The sequence below is a fragment of the Diceros bicornis genome, chromosome 7, assembly GCF_020826845.1.
Source record: "Diceros bicornis minor isolate mBicDic1 chromosome 7, mDicBic1.mat.cur, whole genome shotgun sequence".
Taxonomy (NCBI): Eukaryota; Metazoa; Chordata; class Mammalia; order Perissodactyla; family Rhinocerotidae; genus Diceros; species Diceros bicornis.
The window spans coordinates 76,097,894-76,123,040 of record NC_080746.1 but is presented as its reverse complement, the minus strand read 5'-3'; the positions used below and the strand labels follow the sequence as shown (position 1 = coordinate 76,123,040).

At 40.4% G+C, this 25,147-nt stretch overlaps 2 protein-coding genes across 9 annotated transcripts in view; one reads left to right on the top strand and one right to left on the bottom strand.

Moving 5' to 3' along the window:
- GTF2H1 (general transcription factor IIH subunit 1) overlaps nt 1-15,707 on the bottom strand; it is a 34,702-nt gene extending 18,995 nt beyond the window's left edge. The window contains exons 1-5 of the mRNA XM_058546101.1: nt 15,485-15,707; nt 7,573-7,741; nt 3,332-3,524; nt 2,002-2,167; nt 1,205-1,298 (exon numbers count right to left, since the gene is read on the bottom strand). Coding sequence (XP_058402084.1) covers nt 1,205-1,298; nt 2,002-2,167; nt 3,332-3,524; nt 7,573-7,726 — 607 coding nt within the window. The 5' untranslated portion in view covers nt 7,727-7,741; nt 15,485-15,707. The remainder of the gene's footprint in view (nt 1-1,204; nt 1,299-2,001; nt 2,168-3,331; nt 3,525-7,572; nt 7,742-15,484) is intronic.
- Nucleotides 15,708-15,767: 60 nt separating this feature from the next.
- Nucleotides 15,768-25,147, top strand: part of HPS5 (HPS5 biogenesis of lysosomal organelles complex 2 subunit 2) — a 44,503-nt gene continuing 35,123 nt past the window's right edge. For 3 of the 8 annotated variants that reach the window (XR_009220821.1, XM_058546094.1, XM_058546096.1), the window contains exons 1-6: nt 15,769-16,085; nt 20,560-20,723; nt 22,403-22,513; nt 22,687-22,751; nt 23,426-23,618; nt 24,981-25,114. Coding sequence is in view for 7 of the 8 variants with exons in the window: in XM_058546094.1 (XP_058402077.1) it covers nt 20,616-20,723; nt 22,403-22,513; nt 22,687-22,751; nt 23,426-23,618; nt 24,981-25,114 (611 nt within the window). In the remaining variant the exon portion in view is untranslated. The other 5 variants (XM_058546098.1, XM_058546099.1, XM_058546100.1 and 2 more) reach the window with 3 other exon arrangements.

Genomic DNA, 25,147 nt, shown 5'->3' with positions numbered 1-25,147 from the left:
ATACCTTTATGAATCTTAACAAAATACAAACAAAACCTTATTTTGCACCAAGAGAATTAACAACTTTCGAAGTTTTAGTAGAAACACGAAGAATCTTGAAGTCAGACCTGAGTTTGCTTGTTTGATCATTTACATACGTGTGCCTTCATTCCAAGGCACTGTGTTAGGTGCTAGGGAAATAAAGATCTCCATACCAACTGGACTATCAGTTCAGCACTCCAGAAGCTCACAGTCCAACGAGCAAAGAGGTTAAGAGCTTGGTCTCTTAAGCCAGAAAGCCTGAGTTTAAAATTCTAGGTCTGCCACTTACTTCTGTGTGACCATGTGCAAATTAAATTACTTCATCTCTCTGTATCTTGGTTTCCTCATCTGTAATGCGCAGGTAATAACAGTACCTACTTCATAGGGTATTTGTGATGATTAAATGAGTTAATATACATAAAGGCCTTAGAGTGGTGACCGGCACACAGTAAACACTCTACAATTATGTTGTTATTATCAGAAAGATATGAAAATAATTACATTACAATGTGATAACTCTTTGAGGCAGACACAAGGCCCTACAGAAGGAAAGTGGAGGAGGCTTATTTCTGCCTGAAGAACTCAGGATTTTATAGAGGTGGCGATGCTTGAGCTGAGTCCTGCAGGAGAGACATGATTCCTAAGGACCAAAGGGGCAGAAGTGGGGAAGCGGGAAGCAAGAACAGTATATAGTTTAAGAGAGCACTGTTTAGTCAGAAGTATGACTGAAGTAGTGGCTCTCAACCTTGGCTGCACATCACAAATCACTAAGCCTATGGTCAAGAAATTTATACTTTTACGATGATTTCTGCAAGGGAAATGATTTGTGGGTTAGAAAGGTCACTCTAGAGGTAGCATGAAGGATGATCTGAGTTAGTGCTATAGAAAGACTCATTTATGGTGCCTCTGGAGCACATGATCTTGCTCAGGTACGCTGAAGGGCAAATAAAATTTAAGAACCACTGATGGAAAGAATGGGAAAGTCATCATACCAAGGAACTGATGACACCACATTATATATTGAACCCTTAATATCTACCACATGTCAGGCACTGGGTAAAGTACTTTACATATCTTACTGCACTTGATCAGGAATAAAGGTAAAGCTTTTCCTTTTTCATTGATATTACTGAATCCATCCACACAAATATTTTAACTATCTGGAAAAACTGATTCTTCTTACCTGCTGGATAGGTCCTAAATATGGATTCAATGATATCAGAGGTTAAATTGTATCTCAGACCATTACATCCATCTGTTTGGGGCCGGACATCAGCCTAAAATAAACATCACATATATATATATAAATAATCCAACACGGTCAAACGGGCATGTTTAAGTGTGGCCAAAGACAGATAGCTAGTGGAGCTTTAACATAAAACTTGTACAGTTACCAAAACCACTATAAACCTTGGTTACTAAATAATTAAACATATATTATTTCATTAATTTCTTTAGGAAAGGCCTTACTAATAGCTGCTTTGGTTCCACCAGAGTACAGACTAACTGAATCCCACTTTCTAATTCCACAGGTAAGGTATTCCCAATTTTTCTCTAAGATACATCTTACAAATCTTACTTTTTCTATAATGGAATGGTCATTATACATTTAACTTTGCATTAAAAGTAAAATATAGCAATCAAAAAAAAAGCTACCAGAAAGCCCTCAATTTAAAAGTATTAGGGGAAATAAGTATTAGTCTAATTGCTAAAAGATTCTCTTTCAAAAGTCCATTTGATTTCCAACAAGCTAGGGTCAAGTCCAAAAACCAAAAAAAATAAAACTGGCAAAAAAAGAAATACAAATTTAAAAAATACTCTATGTATTTTTAAAATATTTTAGAAGAATACCATGGACACTGAAGTATCCATTAATTTACTTTAAGGAAATGCTAAATTTTACAAAAGAAATAGCACTGTTAACACATATATCAGGGTTTTCTTTTTTTTTCCCTTCAGAAATCTAGAAGGGTCACATACCAGAAATGCTGCAGAAATGCCAACATCCTGCTTATGATTAGATGTGGAAGAGCTCTCTGTTGCATTCACATTTAAACGATTGGCCCAGAATTCCTCAGCACTGATCACTTGACTCACAACAAGGTCTTTATAAAGCTGAAACAAAACAGGATCCTCTTGCAGCATTCTGGTGATAGAATATATTGCATATATTGAACTTCCAGAATAAAACACCATTTAGGTAACATTTTTAAAAGACTTAACATGAAACGCAGAAACACACAACTTCCATGTTGTAATGATTGAGCAGCAGAGGTCATTTAGTCCACTGGTTAGTAATTAAATGTAAAAAAATCTTTTTGGAGGAACAAATGAAGTGGCAAGTTTGAAGAAGCAAAGACTGAACTGGGGCACAGATTTGGTCCTAGTCATCTCTACATTCCAGTGATACAACGGTCACTGTGTTTGTATTTGTACTGTACTGTATTCTCTTTCACAAATAAAGGTGAATGGGGAAGAGAGGAGGTTCACTTGAGATTTTCCAGCAACTAATTTTTCAGTGATAAGCACTTAGAGCCATAAGCACAGATGGCCTGAAAGATATAAGTGATGGAATAATTCATCTTATCAGAAATTCTCATTACTTTATTTGCTTTCTCAACTTTTTTACAGGTTTCTTATTCACAAATACACTTTTTTTTTTTTTTTTGTGAGGAAGATCAGCCCTGAGCTAACATCCATGCCAATCCTCCTCTTTTTGCCGAGGAAGACCGGCCCTGAGCTAACATCTATTGCCAATCCTCCTCCTTTTTTCCCCCCTTTCCTCCCCTAAGTCCCAGTAGATAGTTGTATGTCATAGTTGCACATCCTCCTAGTTGCTATATGTGGGATGCCGCCTCAGCATGGCTGGACAAGCAGTGCGCTGGTGCGTGCCCGGGGTTCCGAACCCAGGCTGCCAGTAGTGGAGTGCACGCACTTAACCGCTAAGCCATGGGGCCGGCCCCCCACAAATACACTTCTAATGGTTTAGTATCTTTATCTTCCTGTGACAGAGAACTGGGAAAAGGAATGAAGGGACCTTAGCACCTTCCAATCTCAGTTCTGTTCTAAGCAAATGTTAGGCTTGAGGCAGTTAATTTAACTTGAGTTTACACATTCTCATTTGCCCAAAGCCAAACAGCTAGTAAGATGCTGAAGTTGAGAACCAAACACAGAAGGAAAGATACTAAGGCTCATGTTTTACTGTATCACACTATTGAAGCACAAGGGGTGAGAAATAACAAGCTATCATTCTACTGAGAGACTGGAGAGAACCTAGTATCTCTTAAACGCTATTCTCTTACTCCTTCACCTGTTTTTCTCTTCCAGTTCTTTATTTGCTTTCCTCTTGAATTTGGGCAGCAGCTGCTGAAGAAGGTCTTTCACTGCATCTCGCTCTTTCATTGCTGTGCTTTCATTGGAAAAATGGAAGTTAGTTGTGTCCCCTGCATGCAGGACCAGCTGAAGCTGAATTTTAGCTTTTCCTTCTGGACTGATTTTCTGGCCTAAAAAGAAGCATGGGGCTAATTAGATCAGAACACACACACTGTGGAAACTACCATACAATAGGTTACTTCTCCCCCCAAGAAGATTCAGTATTCCTTTGGGCTGGAGCTGCCCTGTTGCAATCTTGATGCTTTTGCAGAAATGCACTCTTCTCAAGTAATCCCATATAACAGGAGCATGGTTCAACAAATTCACTGCTAACTCTCTGCTTCCTTCTGCAGTTTTCTTTTTGTGTGGCACTTCTCACCCACTGCTTCCACCTCCAGATACTAACGGGCTTTTGTTTCCATTCAACTGGGGCAGATCTCTTTCTAGTTGTCTTTTTTTTTTTTTTTTTAAATTTTATTTATTTATTTTTCCCCCAAAGCCCCGGTAGACAGTTGTATGTCGTAGTTGCACATCCATTCTAGTTGCTGTATGTGGGACACGGCCTCAGCATGGCCGGAGAAGCGGCGCGTCTCGGTGCTCGCCCGGGATCCGAACCCGGGCCGCCAGCAGCGGAGCGCACGCACTTAACCGCCAAGCCACGGGGCCGGCCCCATCTTTCTAGTTTTCTAAACAGCCAACTAGGAGTACTGAATCCACCCTGAACAGCTGCCTCCAATCAACATTATCATTAATAAAAATGATCTGTTATGATTCAAAAAACTCCACAACATAGCCCATGACTTACTAATTGCAAAGGAAAATATGTCATTTTACATTTGAGAGATCTGGTGCCACCACTTTAACCAAGTGATCAAATTTAGCCTCATTAAAAGTGGGACAACCTGACACTATGGGCTTTCTGAGGTGATAGAATAGGAAGTCAACACCACCACCTATGCACTGTCCTTGCCGAAAATGTTCAACTTGACTATCATCAAGCCTGTGGACTTGACTTTCAGTTTCTAAGAAATACAGATATACAGGGATAAATTAAACAAAACCTTGAGGAGACAATCAGACATAATCAGAATGTGTGATATTCTACAAGCCTATACTCTTAAAGAAGAGACTTAAGAGACTACAACTACATACACAGGCGAAGGTTGGATACTGGTTTAAAAAAAAAAAATCACAGCTATAAAAAACATTATTGGGACAACTGGGGAAATGTAACAATGGTCTGGATATTTATTATTAAAAATTTCTTGGTGTGATACTATTATAACCAAAGTGTAGGCACAATTAATAAAGTAAATATAGCAAAATAACAACTGTAGTATTTAGGTGGGATACATTATACAGGTATACATTGTACCATTCTTTAAATTTTTCGGCAAGAAGATTTTCATAATAAATTGGGGCTGGAAAGGGCAGAATATACCTACATAATGGAGAACTTGTATTCTTAACAAGTGGGCCTCATGGCAAGAGTAGAGCTGGTCTTTTTCATAAGGGAAAGAGATGGAGGGGCTTTGTGCCATTAGAATGGGTGGGACATGCTGCTTAGAGCTCTCAGCCCAAACCAACCTACCAACCCTTAAATAAACAGAAACTTTTTCAATGAAGATGCTGCTTCCAGACCAATAGTTTAGATGAAATATCTTACTGCCACAAGCAGCAATATGAAGCAATTTACACCGTCAGCCAGCCTGTTCCATTATCCCATTCCTCCAAAACAAACTATCACTCCTTTCTAGGCATCTTTTCTGTCATGGCTTTATCCTTGCTCCATCCTAGGTCTTGCCTCTGAGAGGCCTACCTCTGAAGGTTTTTAACTGATTTTTTAATTTAATTTAATTTAATTTTTATTTTATTTTTCCCCCAAAGCCCCAGTAGATAGTTGTATGTCATAGTTGCACAGCCTTCTAGTTGCTGTATGTGGGATGCGGCCTCAGCATGGCCAGAGTAGCGGTGTGTCGGTGCGCGCCCGGGATCCGAACCCGGGCCGCCAGCAGCGGAGCACACGCACCCAACCGCTAAGCCTTGGGGCCGCCCCTTAACTGATTTTAAATTGCTGATTTTCACCTTAGTCTTTTATTACTGATAACTTCCAATGGTTTCTTTCAGAAATGGGCACTCTTTCAAATATTCAACTTAAAATGAAAACTGATCTGGTGCAGATCTAGATTTGCATGTGCTCTCCTCCCCTATAGCTGAGAAGAACTGCAGAAAAACAGGAGAGAGGCATATTCTTTAGTGCATTCTGTGAGTATCACAATGAGGGTGTGTTTTGCGAAGCTACAGGGCTAGCTTCCAGTTCAGTTTAAGAGAAATGCTAATACAGACAGTTCCTCATTTATGAGTCTATTGTAGTACAAATGTTTATTCGTATGACTATTATCAGGAACTTGGTGAGGTATTGTTCACAGAAATGAAGTTTTTTTCTGAGGAAGATTAGCCCTGAGCTAACATCCATTGCCAATCCTCCTCTTTTTGCTGAGGAAGATTGGCCCTGGACTAACATCCATGCTCATCTTCCTCTACTTTATATGTGGGACGCCTGCCACAGCATGGCTTGATGAGCAGTGTGTTAGTCTGCACCCAGGATCCGAATCTGTGAACCCCAGGCCGCTGAAGCAGAGCGTGTGAACTTAACCAATACGCCACCAGGCGGGCCCCAGAAATGAAGTTTTAAAAGGAGGTAATATTACCAGGACAGTGGACAAAAGACCAGATAGCTTAGGCATTACTGAATTATGATGAATTTTAAACCGTATTTCCTTTTGAAAATTAACATTTTAAGTTATTTCAGTGGAGAAAGATGAGGAGTTTGGTATTTTCAGCAGCAAAGTAGAGGTAAGTCCTTAGCGCAACTGTTCATACACAAAGGACATTTGTAAATTGAGTACTTGCAAACTGAGGGTTGTCTATTTCTCCAGGTGTCATGTTCCTTGAAATCTATACAGGATTTTATCTAGGAGAAGAATCTTACATCTAGGAAAATAAGTCAATCTATATTAATGATTACAGTTAAGATACCACAATTTGTCAAGGGTTTTGTTCCCCAGACTCCCCTGGGGTCTCTCCTATTCAAGATCTTTATTTAGGTGAACTGCAGAAATCCCTTTCAGAGTAAAGGTTCTAAACCCCACGATTCACTTGGTGCTTTCAAACCTAATTATTACTGAGGCACAAGGTACCATACCCTTTGGGTAATAAATTCAAAGTTAATCTTGCAAATTTGGAAAGAGAAGGGATTTTTATTTTTGCCTTCATACTTGAAAATCATAAAAAGAAAAAGGATATAAGAATACTATGGTCTATATTACTCTCATCTCATTCAGCATAAAATTGAGTCTATCTTCTCAACAAATAATGGACACATAACCAAAGACTAATTAGACAACTCACTTCAGCAATACAATTTTATTACAGGGCAATCTGGCATCATCTACCAACATTTTATTTATTTATTTATTTATTTTTATTTTTTGTGAGGAAGATTAGCCCTGAGCTAACATCTGTTGCTAATCCTCTTCTTTTTGCTGAGGAAGATCGGCCCTGGGCTAACATCTGTGCCCATCGTCCTCTATTTTATATGGGATACCACCACAGCATGGCTTGACAAGTGATGCGTCCCGGTCCTCAAGCCCAGAATCTGAACCCGAGAACGCCAGTCCGCTGAAGCGGAGTGTGCAAACTTAACCGCTATGCCCCCAGGCCAGCCCCTCTATCAACATTTTAAATGCGTGAACCATCTGAACCAGTCAATCTACTGCACGGCTATATCTCATACCCATAAGCTCACAAAGATCTTAGTGCACAGATCTATACTGCAACATTGTTTGCAATAACGACATTCTGGAAACTTCCTAAATGTCCTTCAACAGAGGACTGGTTAAATACATGATTATACATCCATTCAGTGGAGTATTATGCAACTCTTAAAAGAAGGTATGTGGAGATCTTTACATGAGGTAGACTTTCACATGGAAAGCTGTACACACTCCGTTATTAAGTGGAAAAGGCAGCTTATAGAATAACACATATTCAGTGATTTCACTTTGTAATTATTTCTATATGGTTTATTTTTTGGACATTATAATAAAAACCCCACAAAGATTATATAAGCAATCTTCTTACAAAATTACTAACAAATATGACATACATCAGACTTACATTTAATATCCGCATACATATGGCTGATTGTAAATCTGTCTTTGCCTTCAGGTGCCCAGGCAATTCTTTCTGCCATGAGGTACAGAGCTCCATCCTGCTTCTTCTGACGCACCTTCTTTACAATCAGCAGAACTTCTTCAGATGAAGTTGCCATGATGGCTAGGAGGTGCTAACAGAAACAAAAAGATTTCACATCTCAATTAGGGTCGGATTTGTTGACTTCTAGAGCCACTTCCAAATATAAAACCTAAACTAATAATAAAGAGGAAAAAAGTCTCTTCCTTCATTCAAAGTTGAAGATAAAGTTGTATGGCATTATTCCTTTAAAATCAAATTTTATTTTGCTCATACTATAGCTGTGAATTTACACAACACTACAGTTTATAACACTTGGCAGTTTTTAAACTATTTCCACATATGCTAATTAGAGTATTTTCAATTTCTTCAGTTATATTCTTAAATCTTAAATGCACGATTGGTCAACAAATGTGTGGTCTTTGATTCATACTTAAAATTGTAGAACTTAAGAATTATACAGGACCCTATTGAATATTTTGCAAATTTGTTTCAACTGAAAAAACTAAGGGCCACAAGGTTTGTGTGACCTTCCCAGAACCACTCTGCACTGAAACCACATCCACATTTCCTGATTCCTGATCTAAGTTTCTTTCTGTGTGCTTGAAAATAAAACTTAGAGAATTTAATACTTAACACTTCAAGATGCTATTTTCCCCATCTTTTAACAATCAAATGTCTTCAACTGCTCTGCATGTTTTAGCCAAAGATTCATTTGTATATGGCTAATTCGTTACCTAGGAAACAGCATGGAGCTTCCTCCCCACTTCTCCCCAGTCTTGGGAATCTTAAATGCCCAACCCAAATTCTAGAGGCTTGAGTGTGGCTGTCTAGTATATGAGGCTGAAAAGGACTTTGAGGCTGTCTGGGCTCAAAAGGAAAGATGCCATGATTGATGGTGATGTCTGCCATGGGCTGGGGAAAGTGGTCGCACAAATGCCACATATATGCCATTTCTGGTGAAGTTATGACTTTAGTTTGTATTCCCAAAGGAATGATTTAAAATATATTTTTAAAATATTTACTTCTTCAGGTATAGTTTAAAGTATAATTTTAGAGAAGTTAGCATATCTAGGGGTCATAAGAATTAAATCTGCCCAGAGTAAACTGTTTATTGAAACATTTTCCTGGGATGTTAAAACAAACGGGAACAACGAAATATTGGGTCTGCGATTGGTTATTCAAAATGGTTGAGGAGAACTTCTGTTTGGACATCATAAGAAAGCAAGCATTAGGAAGAGTGGCAGGCATTAAAAATAATGGAAATCAGCAATTCTTGTATAAAGATATCTAAAAAATAGAATCTAAATTTTTTTTTTGTGAGGAAGATCAGCCCTGAGCTAACATCCATGCCAATCCTCCTCTTTTTGCTGAGGAAGACTGGCCCTGGGCTAACATCTGTGCCCATCTTCCTCCACTTTATATGGGATGCCGCCACAGCATGGCCTGACCCGTGGTGCATCGGTGCGCAACCGGGATCCAAACCTGGGCCGCCAGCAGCGGAGTGCGCGCACTTAACTGCTACGCCATGGGGCCGGCCCCAGAAACTAATTCTTAAACCATCACTTCTCAGGATTAATGAAAAACACCATTAGATTAAAAAACTAGGATTTCTCGTTCACTGAAGCAGTGATTTAGAAATAAAAAATACAAGTTTAAAAAAAAAAAAGTGAAATCTTAATTTCTCTTAAGTTGATTACCTGAATTTTGAGTAGCCAGATCTTCCCTTTTATAGGTCTCCTTACAGCTTACTCCACCCCAAGAATGGAAAGGAAAAGTGTCAGTGTGAATACATTTATTCATTTTGTACTGAGCTAAGAAGTCTAGGGGTCATCCAAAGATGAATGTCTATCAATAGTGATTTCTGCTTTTGAAGAGCTTCCAGTCTAGTGTGCATGTGTGTGTGTGTGTTAGTGCACACAAATTAGAATGTGGGACATCCCAAAAGGCAGACAAAAAATGTTCTGAATTAGGACTCAAGGCAATTTCTTCACATGACAGGCTTTGTCAAAGGTTTGTCATGGATTTTTTTTTAGGGCAATTTTGCCTAACATGTTTTTTGAAATTTACCATATTATTACACCTATCAGTAGTTTATTCTTTTTTATCATAAGTTAGTTATGACTTGGGTCCTGAATGAGGATTTCAACAGAGAAAGGGAAACAGGCATTACAGGCAAAGGGAATGGTTTGGTGCAAAGGCTTGAGACTCTCCAGGAATGGTAAGTAGTCTGCTCTGGATGTAGCATAAACTTCATGATGGGGATCAGTGGGATACGAAGTTGGATGGTTAAGATGGAGGCAGATAGTAGAAAATGCCACCCTATGTGGTGGACAACAGAAAATCTCTAAAGACTTTTTGAATAGGGGAATGATTTGTATTTTAGGAAGTTAATCTGTGGGCAATACGAGAGAGACTGAAGAGAGGGACCAAAAATGGTCTGAACCAGGCAGGTGGCAGTGAAAAAATGAAGAGGAAGGGACAAGTACTGAGGAAGCAGGATGAAGAGGCACTGTAAATGCTGAAGGAGGTATAACAGCTGCTTGCTCACACCCCACTTGTAGGCCTTACTAACATGAGTACAGTGGTGCCACTTACAGAAATAAGAGGGAAAAACAGGTTTGAAACGGAAGACCAGGAATTCAGTTCTGGACATGATAAATGTTGAGTCATGCAAGTGGAGATAGTCTATAGTATGTGGTCATTTGTAAATGTTGGAATGCAGCCTAATAAGCTCAAAAACAAAAAGGGATTTAATTTTTTTTTCATTTATTTATTTATTTTTCCCCCAAAGCCCCAGTAGATAGTTGTATGTCACAGCTGCACATCCCGCCAGCCGCTGCACGTGGGACGCAGCCTCAGCATGGCCAGAGAAGCGGCGCGTCCGTACGCACCCGGGATCCGAACCCAGGCCACCAGCAGCAGAGCTCGCGCGCCCAACTGCCAAGCCACGGGGCCGGCCCCAAAAAGGGATTTAAAAAATTCCATAATCCCACAACCCTAACATCAATTTTCTTAATTTTAAATTGTGCTTATCTCATCTGTACCCACCTTACAAATGTAATCATGAAGCACATCCAAGTTAATTATCTTGTTTTCCACTTGCCATTGAAAATACTTCCCTATGCTGTTTTACGATCTCCATAGTTTTGATATATATACATCATATATGATAAAGCGTTAAAATTCTTAATATATAATACCATCTTTTGACTGATTTACTTATTTGATGTCTTCCTAAGATTTTAGAGGGTTACTGCCACTTAAAAAGTTTGAAAACCACTACTTTAAAACACTATTTAATAACATGAAAAGACACACTGTTAGGTGATCAGAGCAAGCCAAAAAAAAAAGCATGTAGTTTGATTTTTTTTAATCACCTAAATGGATTTTAGATTTTTTAAAATCCATCTAAAATTTATTGAATGCTTAATAATCTGTCCTAGGCATTGGGCTGTTTTTTTTTTTTGTGAGGAAGATCAGCCCTGAGGTAACATCCGTGCTAATCCTCCTCTTTTTGCTGAGGAAAACCGGCTCTGAGCTAACCTCTATTGCCAATCCTTCCTCCTTTTTATTTTTCTCCCCCCCAAAGCCCCAGTAGATAGTTGTATGTCATAGTTGCACATCCTGCTAGTTGCTGTATGTGGGATGCGGCCTCAGCATGGCTGGAGAAGTGGTGTGTTGGTGTGCGCCCGGGATTTGAACCAGGGCTGCCAGTAGCGGAGCGTGCGCACTTAACCACTAAGCCATGGGGCTGGCACTGGGCTAAGTTCTTTACAGGCATTATTTCAATCAGTCCCCAGTTAACAATTCTGAGGTAGGTTCTATTATTAGTTCCATCTGCAGATAAAGGAAACTGGGTCTGAGAAATCAAGATGCTTTCCTAAAGCATTAAGGAAGTAGCAGAACTGGGTTTGAATCTGGGTCAGTCTGACCTTGGAGTTCCACTATGCTATTTTGCAAACATATACGACTGGACGGATATACATCCAATTTGACAGTGGTTACTTATGGGAGATAGGATTACAGATGATTTGAATGTTCTTATTTTCTGGATTATCTATGATAAATATGTATTTTGTAATGAGAAAAGTAGTTATTAAAAACGTCTTTCCAAGAGTTTATTCCCTATGCTTCTAAGGTAACATGGGGAAGTGTTAGGGGTATCAGTGTAGGTAGGGGTGTCAGTGTGGGTAAGAATTAAAACAACTGTTTGTTATTTTCAACTTCTGTAATATCTTTATATCACTTGTACTATTTTTTATTTTGTTTTAAAATTTTAATTTATAAAGGAAATTATATAACATTTATGACACTTAAATACTTTAATATTGATTTTCTAATATTCATTATAATAAACAAATAACTATTAAAATAAAAAAACCTCTTTATACTACGTAAAAAGTATACATACAAACCACATTTTAGGAAACATGAATTAAAATCCGAGAAAGATGGGAGGGCAGGATTTGTGGAGTGGGATAAGCAAATAATTAGAGGATAATTTTAAGTATGTCCACATATGGAGGAAAAGCAATGAGCAAAGACAGCTGGCAGAGCAAGTCTCCAATTAACTGGGCTTACAGGCACAAATAAAAAGTGTCAGCTTTGGAAAAGGACAGAAAAACTTCTCTGAGACGGGAAGGTAAGAAAGAAAAGACGAATGAAGACAGAGAAACTGTAAGGTGAGGAATAAACAGGATTGTTAGAACTCATTTTATTAGAATCAGCTACTCTAAATCAATTGGGAAAAACACAGTCTCTCATGTATAGCATGAAAACCATTCATATTAAAATTCCTTTCGGGGGAACTTTAAAAATAAATCAGAGATAAGTTATTGAATATCGGGTATGACTAGTCAATTGTGTCACAACTAACTTGCTTGGCAAATTTCCTTGGTCATCTGTAGCACCTCTGTTAACTGTACAAGGACCAGTTTTAGGAAGTTTAATAGAACCATTGGGGCTATCCTACAATGGCTTCTGTGATTTCTAGATTTTTCTTAAAGGTGGCTCCTTGGGGGGCAAAAACTTCCCAGTAGAACTCTCTAACAGCCACAGAATATTTTATGGAAAATACTGGTGCAGTTACATTTAAACCAATTGGCTTGATGAAGCTCTAGCTCTACTTAAAAGATTATTTACTTTATGAAACAATCTGCAACAAGACTTCTTCAAATAGCAAGTCCTCCAGTAAAGGCATTAATTCATTTGCAGCTAAATATTTATTTGCCTGAAGCTAAATGTACATGCTTGCTCTGAGCCTTTGCACATTCTCCTCCCCTCCCATCAACTGGCTTTTACTCACTTTTTTGACCTACTCTAAGTTTCAAAGTTACTAGGCAAGGTCTCCTATTTTTCTCTTATCACAACTACAGCACTTATCACAATTATAATTAATTTTTAATATGTAACTCTTTTAATATCTGTCTCCCCCAACACACTGCAAGCTTCATAAAGAGGGCAGAGGCTGCGTGTGTTTCTTCACTACAATACAGCACCCAGCAGCGTATTCTGGCCTATAAGAAGAGTCCAACAAATATCTGTGACATCTACTTAAGATCTCTGTTGTTAAAAGAACACAATCTGGGTAAGACACAACAAGAAAGCTTTGCACATACATCCTCAGCTAAACTCCAGGAAGCACTACAGCTCTCTATGCACACACAGACCAGAGCACCACTCCTCACAGATTCCAGTAACTGGTTCATAAGGAAACAGGGATAGAAGAACTTTAAACTCTCAGCAGAAATCTTTCAATTACTGCATCTCTGTACTTCCATTACCTACATCCCCTTTTCCAACGTGCAGAGATAAATGGGGCAGGAAAAAAGGCAACAAGTGAAATATAAACCCTCATCACCCTCTGAGATTATTAGAGAGAGCGCGGCTGTTATCTGCCAGCATACAAAATGGAGATTTGGAATGCTGCTTGCCATGAGGCAATCCAAAAAAATTCTAACAATTCAGCATTACAGGGAATAAGACCTTGGAAGTATGTAAAGAGTGACCGAAATGTACTGTTGTAAGGATAGTTACACACACAAAGAAGATATTAAGGGGAATAACTGATGTAGCAATTTTCAGACCAAGCACTTTTTCATTTTACAGCAGTGCAGGGACAGGCAGAGGGAGGAAAATGCGACAGAGAGACACAAGATAGAGGGAAGTGTATGCTCATATTCACTAATAAATACTGCATACTGCAAGAGTACAATACCGAAATCCAGAGAAGATCAACCAGTTGGTAATCAAAGCGTGGAAAGGAGGGACTTAGACGGATGCCTGAGACTGCCACACTGAAGGCAGGAAAGAAAGATAAGGGGACAGGGCACAAAGACACCTCTAGCAGCAGTATCCATGAGGTAGAAACAGTGGTCAAAATGCTTGGACAGCTCAAGGTACACCAGACAACGTTCTGATGGTCAGGGGAAAAAACAGCAGCACAGACAAGAAGGGCTAAATGTGGACAGACAGACCAGCAGGGAGTAGATCCAAGCCTTGAGGGCAGTACATACAGGAAGCAGTCACAACTGACTGGAGCTGACCCTTTGGTTCATTACTTTTAACTGATTCCGCTCTCTTTGCACCCATTTTCTTAGTATTTTTAAAGAGCTCTCTCTTCATCTGCATGGATTATCTTTTTACATTTGCACTACCATATCTATTTAATAGCACCTAGAAAAGACTCAAACCTATCAATCTGCCGCGCTGCTAACATGTCGGCTGAGTGAGGGTAGCAGAACAAGTTTAATGGCCCCAAATTATCTCTCCCTCCTTTCCAAATGAGGGATGCAGGTCTGCTAAAAGATACAAAGTTCTCTCCAGAGCCCAGACCTTCTGTAAGCCATAGGCCTGATACAACAGGCTATCTGCACTTCTGTTACCTCTCTACCTCATTTGTTCCAGTTTTGACTTTGAAAATCTATCTTAGCCTTGGCAACCTTGGCTTATTTACCAAAGCCCAGTTCAGTGGTTTTCAAACTGTGTTCCAAGAGGGGAGGCTGAGTGGGTGGGGCTTGGCCCTCCCAAACTCAATTCCACCAAAACATGCTGCCTAATATATTGGGGTTCCCAGTAAGAATTCGCGAGGAGAAACTGTTGCACTCCTTTACAGAGTCAATACTTACTGCAAAGTATATTTCAAATCACTTAGTTTTTGTATGTTTTTTAAATTGGGTCTTCTAATGGGCAAAAGATTAAGTTTTTATATCCCCCTCCCCCCATTTTACAGACCCTAAAATGGGCGTTTAAGAGTCAATCGGATCCGCCTTAGTCAATTCAGCCCCTGAAAACACGGGGGAACTTACAAAACAATTATATATTTCCATGCGTTGGTGATCTATTTTTAAGAAGATCAACTTGACATAGACCAAAACCAGCGAGGAAGGGTGTGGATTGGCGCACGTGTTAAGAAGGTTTTAAGAGCCGCAAGATTGACAGGTGAAGCAGAAGGTGTGCGGACACTAAGGTGAAAGCTTTTCTCTTACGGAAACCGAAAGGCTCAACAGCACACTTCCTAAGGGGAAGGGCTCCTCTGCCAGGAAGAGGCCTCCCCGTCCTTCATTCTCATGAGCCAAGTCCGACCCTGGCTTTGGCTAAATCTTCGAGCCCCTGCTATCAGTGGAGGACCACGATTCCTACAGGCAAGCAGATTAGGGGTCGCCTCTTCCCCGCTTCACAGTAATAAAGGGCCACTGAGGCGGCCGGCTTGGGAGCTGTGGCGACGGCGACAGGGACACAGGAAAAAGGGGGCAGAATCAGCCTCGTCCTGCGGCTCCCGGGCCTGTCAGCTCCTCACCCACCTACCCACCCCCATTCTTCCGTCTAAACTTACCGGGTGGGAGCCACGGCCCTGGGCAGGGGGTAAGTAACTGGGTTGGGTCGGGTCGAGTTCCGCTGCGCTTCCTAGAGACGCTGCCGGGAAAAGGCCGACACCCAGCAGCCGCCGCCGTCGCCACCACCTCTGTTACTGGGGGGTCTCGCCTCCATCGCTGGCTGCGAGAACTCTGAGGGCACGTGACCGGAAGTACCAAGGCGGGCCGGTGGCGCACGTGACTCCACAACGCGGCCGCCATGACACCTTCCGCTAGTTCCCTCCCTCCCTCCCTCCCCCGTCGGTTCCCGCCTGTTTCATTTCCTCTCGCCGGCTTCAAGCGGTGAAGTGTCCCGGGATCCTGGCTGGCTCGCCCCTTTGGCCTAGAGCTCCTCTGGTACCGGCCGGCGCTGCGTCTTCGGCCGGCAACGCCCCGCTGACAGCAGGCCGCAGAGAGCGTAATTGCGACCGCAGCCTGAGGGGGAGGGACCACGCGCAAGCAGGGGCGTAAGCCGTCACGTGACGAGGAAGTACCGTTGATAGCTTTGTCCCCGCGTCGGCGGCGCTCTTGGATGACGTAAGCCAGGGAGGGGCGGAGCGGGAGTGCGGCTCTCAGTGCGCGGTGAGTATCCCGGGGCCCAGCTGGGCAGAGTTTGACCCCCGGAAATTGGGGGCTACCGGCTTGGAGATGGTGGAGCGGGGCTGAGACCTACGGGCTGCTGGTCTGTGAGCCTGGCTTTGAAAACTTGGTTACCGAGGCTCATCTCCTCAAGAGCTCTGAATACAGTACTGAAGTGACCGCTGTTAAGAGTTAACAGTTCCGCTAGGCAAGGAGCTCCTTGTGGGCAGGGACTGTCTCCAGCGCTGCGTACAAGGCATGTTTAATGCTTGGATGCATGAATGAGTGAGTCGCCATTTCTCTGAAGTGGAGAGTTGTTCTCTGATTGATCCTTCTTGCGTAGAAAGATTCTCTTGTGGAAATGGGGGGATCTCCTACTTCCCCTTCGCATAATATCTGTAATTTTTGCTTCCTTTTCTCTTTTGCCTCTTCGTTTCACGCACCTAGTGGGGAAAAGAGAATGCTGTGATTTGCACTTTGTGCGCAAGCAGCAAACACTGTGGTCCATTAGTAAAATGAATACTAAGGCGATGGGAAAAACCTTTTCTTGATCCTACTACTCGGTTATGTTACCATCAAGTAATGCGGGGGAATGGAAAGGCGATTAGATTTGGACTCAGGAAAAGTGGATTCTAGTCTCAGCTCTACCTCTTACGAACTCTGTGACTTTGGGCAAGCCAGCCCCTCAAGAAGTTGTTGCATTGCTTTGGTAAGCATTTAAGGCCACCTTCTATTTGCTTAGTTTTTTTGCTAGGCTGAGTGAGGTATGACAGACATAACAGAAGTAATATTTAAACTCAGCTTTGCAGGAAGATAGGGCTTTGTTAGATGGAGGAAGATTCAAGAAACAGCATGTATTAAACCACGGAGGCACAGAAAGTTTATAGACTGGAAGAGGAACAAGAGAGAGCTCCCTATAGTTGGAGAATAGGAGAGAGGGTAAGGTGGGAGATGAGGCTGGAAAAAGAAATAGGGATGAGATCATAGATTATGTAAGAAGGGTAGCTATTGAAGTTTTGTACAGAGCTTTTTTTTTAAGTACATACTTAAAAAAATCTTGTTATTACAGAAAAGTTCAAACATAGACAAAAGTAGATAGGATAATGTAATGAACCCTAATGTACACGTAACTGGATTTTAAGTTACTAATATTCTGCTGTTCTTGTTTGTACAGAGCTTTTAAATTTCTAGGCACTTTTTATATCCATTGTTGCATTTGATTAATAGCAGCTTTCAATTTGAGCTCAATTCTACTGTATCTAGGTACTAGCCAGGAAGATTATATTCATTTTATGTGAAAATTTCTTTGGGTTTTAGTTGACTGCTTGCTCTGTTGAATCAAAAGTGTGACATGGCTACTTTAAAAACACATCTGTTGCTATTTTAGGTTGTCATATAGAAACTTAGTGTCCTGATTAAGGAAGTTAGTGTTTCTACTCTATTCTGTGTTATCCAACTACTTAAGGAGTATTACATTCCTTCCCAGGCACCACATTTTCAGGCAAACTAAAGTACCTGTGTAGAAGGTTGACCGGAACAGAGAGGAATTTGGAAATTGTCATGTCAGGAATGATTGAAGAACTGGGGATATTAAATTTTTGGAACTAATAACACCTTTCAAATATTAAAGAGTTGTTTTGGAAAGAGTAAACTTATTCCCTTAAACTGTAGAAGCCATGATGAGGAATAATTAGTGAAAGCTCTAAGTGATGAGATTTCAGCCCACTGCTAAAAAAGGACCATATAATAGACAGCTATGGAGGAGTCGAATGGGCAGCTTCATGAGAGGGAGCACTTCCTTTCTATTGCTGAAAACATTCAGGGATCCAGGGCAAAACTAGTTTCTGAATTAGATATGCGCACTGAATTACCTATCAGTCGTCTTCTACCATGAGAATTCTGGGAAGTGGAACTTAACATGGGGCCTGGAAGCCTGGGTGGAATTGGATAAGTAGATCTGGTGGGAAAGGAGTCATTTCAGGGAGAGTAAGCACAAAGGAAAGCATAAATCTGGAGTCGGCTTAACACTATCACCCAGCAGCTTCTCTTGAGAACTGCCATTGCTTATGCTGCTTCTTTTCCATTCTCATCTCCATTAAATCTTTTTTAGAAAAGTTGGAACTTACTAGTTTTTTTTTTATTCTGTTAAATCATAACTTCCAGGACATTCTCTCTTCACTGAGATCAAAGCCAAACGGCCTGTCCACCTCAGACTTTGCTTTAAGATCAAAAGAGGAAGAGAGAAACACTGGCCTTGATGTCATTCCTTCCTGTCTTGTTTAGGATCTTGTACCATGGTTTTATGATGTTTTTCTTGTATCTTCAGTCTCTTTCATTTTAAAGACTTTTTTTAGCTACTACCTACAAATCTGTTTGAGTCTCCCCTGGTCACAAAGTCAAGAGAGGTTTTCTCCTTTTCCACCAGATTTCTTGAGTAATCGAAAGGCTTTACCTTCACTTAACTTCCTTACCACCCACTCCTTTTCTCAAGTCTTTGATTTCTAGTGTCTGCTCACAGCACTTCAAAGAAATTATGTGATCTCCCAACACCAAATCCTTCACTGCCTTTCTGTTGCCTACCAGATTAAAATTTGTTCAGGTTCCTTGATTTGAGATTCAGAGTGTTTTGTAACTTGTGTCTGAATTACTATTCCAGCTTTATCTTTCATTATTCCATTGCTTGTATCCTGTGTTTCAACCAAAGACTAAACTTGTATTCTCCAAATATATTCTCTTTATCTTTGCTTATTGATGCCCTATGTGCCGCCTTTTGCCCTTTCCTTCTGGTAAAAGCCTACTCAGCTTCTGTGCTACTTCCCTGAGGGAGTTTTCTCAGGTCTCCTTTAACTCAGTGTGATCCCTGTGTCCTCTGAGTTCCAACGTAGCACTTTGCTTAGGTTTCCCTTATGAGTGAGGGGGGTGTGTGTGTGTGTGAGATTTGTCTTTTTCTCCCTATTTGAATTATAAAGTGACTGGTTTCTGGAATTATTTCCCCCTGCTGTGCCTCGTATTTTACTAGGTACCCAATAAAATGAATGAGTGAAAAGAATGAGAGAAGATTTTTCTTAGATCAGAAATTCTCAAATATTTAAAGTATAGGACTAATAAAGATTATTTTTTTTTTTTCAGAACACCGTTCTCCTTACAAAGGTCAAGTTGTATCAAGAATAGTATTCCTAGCAGCAAATAAGACTTTATTCTATGTATGCAATAAAAATATATAAGCTTAGATGTGTTTTGCCCCTGGAAAGTGTGTTCCATGAGTGCTAGGACTTTGTTTTGTCCCCTGTTGTATCTCTGGGACCTAGAAAGATGCCTGGCACATAGTTGGCACTAGGCACATATTTGTTGAATAAATTAATGAGTCAATACATGTGTTTCTGAAAAAAAATCAAAAACACAAACTATAAGTAATTAAAAAACAAGTATAAATGATTGTTTCTGAATTTTTCTGTAGTATTTGCTTTTATTCTTAATTTGGCGGGAAACAAAGGATTGAGAAAAGTTAAAATTAATGGGTAGGATTTTCTTAAATTTTCTTTTCTTTTTTTCTGGAAATTGGTGCAGGTTGACAGAATTGCACACTGGAGAGTTGTTGACAGATAAGAACTCTTGTGTTAGTTTACGAAGTTATCCTTGGGTATTTGGCATTGGCTACCTTGTATTCTTATCCTTACCAGGTCTCTTAGTGAAGCTCTTATTCCTCTTTGTGCTCTCATTTCCTGCACCTTACTTCTCACTTACTTAGTAGATGCATTTATTTGTTCAACACATGCTTATTGAGCCCCTGATAGGCTGGAGAAAGAGATCCACAGGCCTGTTCCTATTAAGCACTGTTCATTTGTTGGCTGATATCCGTTGCATTTGCTGATAAAGGTTTATAGCTTGAGGCCTTTAGGGAAGATTGCCCTTTAAGGAGAGACTCTTTTTTTTTTTGGTGAGGGAGATTAGCCCTGAGCTAACACCTGTGCCCGTCTTCCTCTACTTTATATGTGGGACGCTGCCACAGCATGGCTTGATAAGTGATGCGTAGGTCCGCACCTGGGATGCGAACCAGGGAACCCTGGGCTGCTGAAGTGGAGCGTGCAAACTTAACCACTACGCCACCAGGCCGGCTCCAAGGAGAGACTATTAAAGAGAGAAGATTTACAACTCAAAGAAGTTGACCAGTTTTTCTCTTAAATGCTACAGTGTCCATTCTACCTACTCACATTGTTAGATAAAGAGAGTGGGATAGCATTGTGGAGGGCCTTAAGAATCTGGACTTGATTCTTTGGGAGTCTTGGAGTCAGGGAATGATACAGTACAAGCTGATGGTTGTATAAAAAGTTACCTATGTGTGTTTTCTTTCCACCTAGATGCTAAGCACCTCCAGAGTGGGGATCCTTGTCCCTCTCTCATGTTTCTCTTTGTTCTCCATGTATTCACTAGATGCCCGCTGAATGAGTGATGAGCTTCTTAAATTATGTTTTTGCAGGTTTTATTCAGGAATACTGTGCCTATCACTCAATGTGGTTTCAACTTTCTGGCTAAATGACTTTTGTGCCAGTGATACCGGAATCTTACAGCCATGTTCTTGCAGAGTTTGAGTCTCTGGATCCATTACTGTCAGCCCTGAGGCTGGACTCTAGTCGTCTAAAGGTGAATTTCTTGATCCTTGTATCAGTTTCATTTTCATATTCATATTTTTGTGTGCTCTCTGTTACATGTGCCCCCTGCCCTCAAGTTCTTTGTGTTTGTGGAATCTTGGGTGTTCTTACCTGTGCTAGTAATACCTTCTATAGAAGTAGCTTGTTCATAGCTCTTTTTTGATTTATTTTTTGAGCTGTCATTTGAATTCTTTCCCATCCTTGGAAAACATGATATTGATTGCTTAATTTTTTTCCCTCTCAGTAATACTGTTGTCTTCTCTCAGAAAGTAATCTATTTGATTGAAAATAAAATAGTATAAATGAGTACACCCCACTGCATTTTGAGCAGTATGAACCACTGCAGTTACACTAAGCTCATTCCAAAACAGGAAGTTTGATGTACTCTCTGTTTTAGGGAACACAGCAAAAGTTCTTAGCTCTGTGGGAAGAAGTTTGTGCTTCCCTCAAACCCTAAGTTCTTTTGATAAACTTGGGAATGCCACGGTGAGGAACAAAGTCTCATAAACAATTCCAAAATAATTTCATTATTACACTTTTGCTCCCATCCCAAGGCACCTTTGTAGTCTCCAATCAAAGGGAGAATAGGAAGTAATAGGCAAAATAATATGAGCAACAATTATGAGGGTCGATATCAGACTTTTTTTTAGCTGCAAGTTATGGAATACCTTACCAGTAATGGCTTAAGCGGTAAAGATGTTTATAACCTCTTTGGAGGTTAGTGTTTCTGGGTTTAGTGTAGTGGCCCGAGGATATCCCTGAGGACCCAGGCTTTCCTTCTTTCCTGTTTTACCATCATCCATATGTTAGCTTTTAGTCACAGTTGCAAGATAAATGTCCTGGCTCCAGTCTTGATGTCTCCATGAGCATTTTCAGCAAGACAGAGGGCGCCAAGGGCAAAGGCTTTCTTTAATTCAAGCCCTGCCTTTTAACTGAGAGGGTAAAGCTTTCCAAGACGCCCCAACAGGCTTGGTCCTATTAGCTGCAGTTGAGTCACAGGGCACCCCCTAGTGGCAAGAAAACTAGGTAAGTGAATATTTAGGTCTTGCAGTTTCTCTGGTTGAAAGCAACAAGGTTGAAGAGGGTTGGGAATATCTCATTGTCAGGCAACCAACAATTTTTGCCACACGGTGGGAACAGCATGGTCACTGCTTTCTCTGGTGAATAGGAGTGGAATCAGTAGGCTGAGGGTGTGGAGAGATATAATAGTGCAGTGACCTGTATCTGTGTCCTCTGCAGTCTCATTTTCTCTGAAAGCTGTGTTTTGTGCTGATTATACACACTAGAAATGATTAAAGTGATTTCTTTGTCCCTTGGAGACTTACCTGATCTTCCGTCATTGTGGTTGGCATTGGAATGACCTAGCCAAATTGCACAAAATATGAATGGTCTAATAACTGGCTTTTGCCAAGGGAAAATTGCTTATTTATGCAATTGAGCCTATTCAGCCATTTTGAGATTCAATTAAAAATTTAAAACCAAAATGTTCTTATGTATTTTGCACTATACTAAAGTGAGAGCTTGAGTGCCATTATGTAGTGTCCAGCTGGGCAGGGAGTGGGGTTGGGGGAAGAACCTGGTACACAGATCCTCAGCATTTATTTCCAGCGGATGGTTTATTTGGTTAAGTGACTGTGATGATCTCATGCTTGTCTGTTTACATGTTTTTAGTGCACGAGCATAGCTGTGTCTCGAAAGTGGTTGGCTTTGGGCAGTTCAGGAGGAGGACTCAATCTCATTCAGAAAGATGGCTGGAAGCACAGGCTTTTTCTTTCACACAGGGTAAGATTAAAGGCAGCCCTTTCATCTACCATTTGGAGTATCTGTCATAAATGCGAATTTCTCCATTATAAATAATCATTTGGAATAAAAGAAGACTGGAAAGCTTGAGATTTAAGAGTAAAAGAATTGAGATTTTTGAGAAGCTGCCTAATATTTTTTCTTTTGTTCTCTAGGAAGGTGCAATTTCTCAGGTTGCCTGTTGTTTACATGATGATGATTATGTTGCTGTAGCTACCAGGTGAGAAACTATTTTAAAACCATCTGATCTTTCCCAAATGCATTTTCTTTTCTTTTCTTTCTTTCTTTTTTTTCCTCCCCAAAGCCCTAGTAGATAGTTGTATGTCATAGTTGCACATCCTTCTAGTTGCTGTATGTGGGACGTTGCCTCACCATGGCCAGAGAAGCAGTGCCTTGGTGCTCGCCCGGGATCCGAACCCGGGCTGCCAGTAGTGGAGCGTGCACATTTAACTGCTAAGCCATGGGGCCGGCCCCCAAATGCATTTTAAATTGACAAATGTAGTTGTGGATTTTTAGGGTGACCAACCATCTTGGTTTGCCTGGGACTGTCCCAGTTTTAGCCCTGAAAGTCCTGTGTCCTGGGAAACCTCTCAGTCCCTGGCCAACCAGGGTGGGTAGTTGGTCATTAGTGTTGGTGGAAAATGCTGACATGAGGCAACATTTCAATGGCCTGAAGGAGACTGGTAACAGAGATAATTTAGAACATCTGAATTCTCCTATTACACTGGTTTGGTTGACTAAAGCAAGGAAATTAATACCTTGACTTTCTGCTTCCTCTTTGCTGAAGAACAAGCGTTTGCATATATATTTGATATAGTTGATACTGTGATGCAATTAAGTTGTCCTTTTTTTCACCATTACCAAAAATTTGCTTCTGTGACTCAATTCTTGCAGTCAAGGTCTTGTAGTTGTTTGGGAATTAAATCAAGAGCGTCGTGGGAAACCAGAACGAATTTATGTGTCTTCCGAACACAAAGGCCGAAAAGTTACAGCTCTCTGTTGGGATACAGCTATTCTTAGAGTTTTTGTAGGTGATCATATGGGGAAAGTTTCTGCCATCAAACTCAGCACTTCCAAACAAGCAAAGGTGAGAACCAGTTCAGTCTTTGTGTATGTGGGTGAAATATAAGGTGTTGTCTTACAGAATTTTAATTAAAGGACATGATTTTATCTACTGTATTTCTTGGGGGACTGATCTAGAGCCCAGACTATTGATTTCAAGACTTGTCTTATGTGGTATATCTGGTAGCCTGGTTTAGCTTGATACTGTTGCAGAATGGCTTCTGTTAGCTGACTTCAGTAATTTGCACTTTGTCTGTTATAGTACTCCATAATTCACCTCTATGATTTACTTAAATAAAACATTCTTTCATACTAGACTATTAAGAAAGAAAGAAAGAAAGAAAGAAAGAAAGAAAGAAAGAAAGAAAAGATACCTATTTGTTAGTTGTATGAATAAAATGGCAAACATAGAAATGGCACCAATTGCCCAGGCTCCTATTCTCCTGGTTCCTGTGTAGAAGAGGAGTCTAGGTATATTTTCTCTCAGATGGACAAGGCTTCCTGCCACAGTTGTTGGAATAGGAGAGTTGAGTCTCAGGTTACCCTAAAAGAATGCTCCAGTTTGATATTAAGGCAGACCAGACGAGCTTCTCACTGTCCCTCTCCTCCAAGGCTGTTTGTTATATCAGAATTGGGGACTTGTCTCTCATTGGCTTATTTCCATGTAGATTCTTGGCAGAAAAGAAGAGATTTAACTACCATTGGCTAACTTACTTTATTTTAATTAACTTATCAGAATATTCTGGTTTGGTCGTGATGACCCATCAAAGTTATCACTTGATTCCTAACAATTTTTATTTTATTTATTTATTTATTTTTTGTAAGGAGATCAGCCCGGTGCTAACGTCTGCCAATCCTCCTTTTTTTTTGCTGAGGAAAACTGGCCCTGGGCTAACATCCATGCCCACCTTCTTCCACTTTATATAGGACGCTGCCACAGCATGGCTTGCCAAGCAGTGCGTTGGTGCGTGCACTTAACCGCTTGTGCCACCGGGCTGGCCCCCTGTTTCCTAACATATTTCTGATCCAAAATCCAGTTGGAACCCTACACATAACTGTAGCTCTAATTTGTCTTTTTTCCAAAGGGAGAAGTTCTGTCTACAGGTGAAAAATTCTCTCACGTATTCCAAAACTTGCTTCATCTTTTTCATTCCAATCTCTAAGATTAGATAATCACAAACAGAGCCTTAAGAATTCTTTTCTGCAGTTATGTACCAAATCACAAAACTTTTAAATGAGTAAAACTTGGATATCCTAACAGGCAAATTAAATTTTGGTCCACTTAAAAATTTTATTTTGCTATCCAAATTATTTTCATTTAAAAGGTAAGGAGGAGATTGTGTGTGTATGTAATGATAAACTTTATTTCCTTGTCATGCCCCTTTAGGCAGCTGCTGCCTTTGTGATGTTTCCTGTTCAGACAATAACAACAGTGGACTCCTGTGTTGTCCAGTTAGATTATTTGGATGGAAGACTACTTATATCTTCACTTACTCGATCCTTCTTGTGTGACACTGAGAGGTATGTTGACCAACCATGAGTCATAGGATATAT